The following is a 3683-nucleotide window of genomic DNA, read 5'->3' on the forward strand; positions in this document are numbered from 1 at the left end:
TGTTGTGAGAACTGCTTCATAGCCACACTGTCACTGAAGACCTTGGTAGATAAATGACATTAGAACTCCAAGAAAGTATTACAGATCTCATGTTTTATCTCACAGTCGCACCAACTAATGTACCAACTATTCTAAATTTCAAACAAAAAGACTTTATGTAATAGAAAGTAAAGGAATGTTCAAGAGACACAGATAAATTTTCTAACACATCAAACCCTAGCTTCTAATGCACTCATGCCCAAAAGGGAAGTCCCAAACCCCATATTTTCTCCAATTGGAAATTATTGTGCTCAAGCTCAGAGAATTCAAGAGCTAGATTAAAATGTATGTGGATGAATGAACAGAAGGATGAAGATGGAGTTCCCTTACTTGGCAGCTAATTTTTAGTGACGATCTGTCGGACTAGGGTTTTACCCTCCCAGGCAGTTGACAGTCTTCACACGGATGTCACTTATACTGACACCAATCACAATAAACGTTACTTACCGTCTTACCTTCAGTGATTCATCGGTAGAAAGAATTATGGCGACTAGATACTTTTTCGCGATTAGAAATTTTCGGGACCAATGAACAGCCTGCCTTGACTTCCATTTCCATATTGCAGTGTTGCCAAAGTTCGCAGTATACGATTATCGATATCAGGTCACGATCGATTTTTTGATATCGATTAATCGATTTTTCCTTTCGACTCTTCGCCATTGGAATGAACCGAGCACACTTCCCCTCCATTCCTTTTTTATCAGTTTTTTTTCTTTTTTTTTTTTTAATGGAAAGGATTTTGTGTTTGTGGTAAATGTAAATGCTAAATATGGGATAAGCTCCTTGGATTATTCTGATTTGATTATTGATTTTTGTATTAGGTACCTTATTTTATCTGATAACAGTGATAGCATTGTCTAATATCTATCTGCTGATAAGTGTGATAAGGGAAAAAGAACATTTCAGTGAAGCCTTTTCTTCTAATGTTTGTCTCAGGTCTTGTCTGTTTCTGACATGAATTTATCAGTTTACCTACCAATGAACATATTTTTTTGTTAAATTCAAACAAATTTATAACTATCTACTATCTTTGGTATCAACCAAGTTCCAGTTTTATTCATCTTATCAGAGGCATTTAGAAATACACAGATCCTATTTTGTCTTTTTGTCTCAAGTGTTAATTTCAAGTTGTCTCAATAATGTCACTCCCTTGTGAGGTTGCTGTGTTTATCAGTAACTATACTGTGATTGATCCGGAGGTTTTCAAGCTGTGGGTCGATGGGTATCCGTCCACAGAAGCTGTCAATATTCTGCACAAGAAGGAGAGTAAACTAGGTAAGGTTGTGTTATTGGTAAAACTCTAGGTGCCCTCTGTAATGTTTCCTAACAATCTAAAATTAATCTGTGGGATTTTGCACCAATAAAAGGGCACCACTGTGTAGGTTTTGTTAAGTAAGTGTAAGGAAATAGTAATAGAAAGTAAAAAAATGATGAAGGGGAACTTTAACAAAGGAGGTCTTATTATCCCATAATCAAAGCGGAAAAGAAGACAGAATTAGGGAAAGCCAGCCGTTCTGAGAATGATTATCTGTCCAGGATAAAGTTTGTTCTTGGTTGGGATGAAACCCATGACCAGCCAGCCTAGTTAGCTTAGTTGGTAGTGCGTCTGCCCTGTAAGTGCTAGGCCGTGGGCTCAATTCCCGCCCGGGGCGGATTTTATCCTGATGGGATAATGTTTGTTCTCGGAACGGCTGGCTTTCTCCTATCCTGTCTTCCTTCTCTCTTTGATTTTGGGACTATAAGACCTTAGAGTTACAGTTCCCTCTGTCAAACCTCTTAAAAAAAAAAAACCCCATGACCTAGTCATTACAAGGAAGTCATGCTCTATCTTCCAAGGTGTCTAGGGTGGGGTCTTATTGGTTTAAAAACAAATTGTCTCATGTGGGTATGACTTGATCAACAATTTTATTATCATATTAAAATAATTCCTTCCTTTTTTTACAGTGCCAAACATGCCCATTGAAATCTTAGCAGCTGATGTGCTGGATCACTACCGAACATACAACATGTTTGAAAAGCTGCTCCATTATCCTGTCAAACTTCAGACACAAATTGCTTTCCAGTTGAAATCGGAGATCAGAAATTTTCTCATTGAGAAATATTACGATTTGGATGACAGTGTAGTGAGAGAATTTCTAGGTAACAAGGTTATTTTTTCAAGAGGTTTGATAGAGGTAACTGTAACTGCTCAGGTATTCCCAAAAACAAAGAGAGAAGGAAGACAGGATAGGAGAAAGCCAGCTGTTCTTATAAGTTCAGTTTAAAATCTGCTCTGGGCAAGAATGGAACCCGTGACCTAGCACTTTCAAAGCAGACATGCTACCCTCTAAACTCTAAGTTAACTAGGCTGGCAAAGGATCACTTTTGTTTTCAACAAACTCTTTATTTAATCAAAGTTTACCGAGTTTGTTTAACTCCCTATTTTACCGTAAAAGGACACGGTCCCACTCTTCGGGTGGCAGGTCGTCATGGTTCGCTTGGCCAGAGTAGAACGTGATTTCTAAAATGGTTGATTAAAGGAACTCAATTGGGTTTAAGGTTTAGTTTAACAGTCCTGCCGCTTATTTTTAATTTTTGACCATTAGCACTCAGCAAAGTGGTCCCTCAAACCAACATTGAAATATTTACTCGTTATGTATCTACAAAATGAATTGTTCCCCTAACGTAAGACAGTTCACTAACGTTGTATTTATCCGAATTTAGATTGTGTCTGGCATAAGATCAGAATGGATAGCCTAGGTGTTACTTCAGTGATACAGTAGTATAGAGCTTTTTATTTCTGTGTGTACTGTCTCAGTCCGGGTTTGACTTTCATTACGTCGATGGAAGGTATCATTTGCAAAAGTTCTTGCCCGTACCTACGTCCAGGTTCCTTCTAGTGAGTATCCGGTGGTATAGATGTTTATTATTTTCCCCTTTTACTGTTTCCGGTCCAAGTCTTCCTACTTTGTGATATTCGTGGTATAGATGTTTATTATTTCCTTTTTAACTGATCCGTATCAGGGTTGCTTCTCTTCTGGGTTCTCTTTTGTATGTATAGTTTTAGGTTTAATACTTTTTTGAGGCCCGACTGTGGATACGTACGTACGTCTGAACTTTCGTTCTATAGGACTATCTCATCCTTCACCCTCTCGATATTGGCTTAGAACCTACCTTTGTTATTACTATTATACAGTTATTTATAACTTTTTTTACTTTGATTTGTTTCTTCACGAGATGGGGTCGTCATCGTCCCCGATGGATCCAGAATCAACAGTTAGTTTTAAAGAGTTTGTTACAACCTCCGTATTTTTAAGGGTATGGAATTTACCCTAACTTGGTGTACGGGACGGATTAATAGTCTGACAACTGGTGAAATGTGGTTCCGTTTGTAGATTGGTTTGAATGAAGAACCGATTAAGTTAGTCCCTCATCCTTTTACAAAGAACTATAAGACGGTGTTGTCTCGGTCCGTTCTAGTAGTTGACAAAACTTTATAGAGGAGAAGTGTAACAGTTTGACAGAGGCTGTTCTAAAGTTACTATGTAACCAAAAGAGCGTGACTGGAGTAGGTCCAGAAAAGACACCGCCCTTCTGTTGAGAACGGACACCTAACTTTTATTCTTAAGAGTCATTCCTAACATTATCCATATCTTCATGAACAA

The 3683-nt window shown here is 38.0% G+C and overlaps 2 protein-coding genes across 2 annotated transcripts in view; one reads left to right on the forward strand and one right to left on the reverse strand.

Moving 5' to 3' along the window:
* Nucleotides 1–25: 25 nt before the first annotated feature.
* LOC103515954 (V-type proton ATPase subunit G) overlaps nt 26–3683 on the reverse strand; it is a 17228-nt gene continuing 13570 nt past the window's right edge. The window contains exon 5 of the mRNA XM_008480899.3: nt 26–364. The gene's annotated coding sequence lies outside the window, so the exon portion shown is untranslated. The remainder of the gene's footprint in view (nt 365–3683) is intronic.
* On the forward strand, nt 761–2318 carry LOC103515960 (acidic fibroblast growth factor intracellular-binding protein). Its single transcript, XM_026828492.1, has 2 exons — nt 761–1314; nt 1984–2318. The coding sequence occupies exons 1-2, from the start codon at nt 1179–1181 to the stop codon at nt 2301–2303; spliced, it is 456 nt and encodes a 151-aa protein (XP_026684293.1). The 5' UTR covers nt 761–1178; the 3' UTR covers nt 2304–2318.

Source organism: Diaphorina citri, unplaced genomic scaffold (genome assembly GCF_000475195.1).
Source record: "Diaphorina citri unplaced genomic scaffold, Diaci psyllid genome assembly version 1.1 scaffold1450, whole genome shotgun sequence".
NCBI lineage: Eukaryota > Metazoa > Arthropoda > Insecta > Hemiptera > Psyllidae > Diaphorina > Diaphorina citri.

Coding starts and splice junctions, on each gene's coding strand:
- LOC103515960 (XM_026828492.1), top strand. CDS start 1,179: ATGTCACTCCCTTGTGAGGTTGCTGTGTTTATCAGTAACTATACTGTG. Junction 1,315..1,983: donor CAAGAAGGAGAGTAAACTAG/GTAAGGTTGTGT, acceptor CTTTTTTTACAG/TGCCAAACATGCCCATTGAA.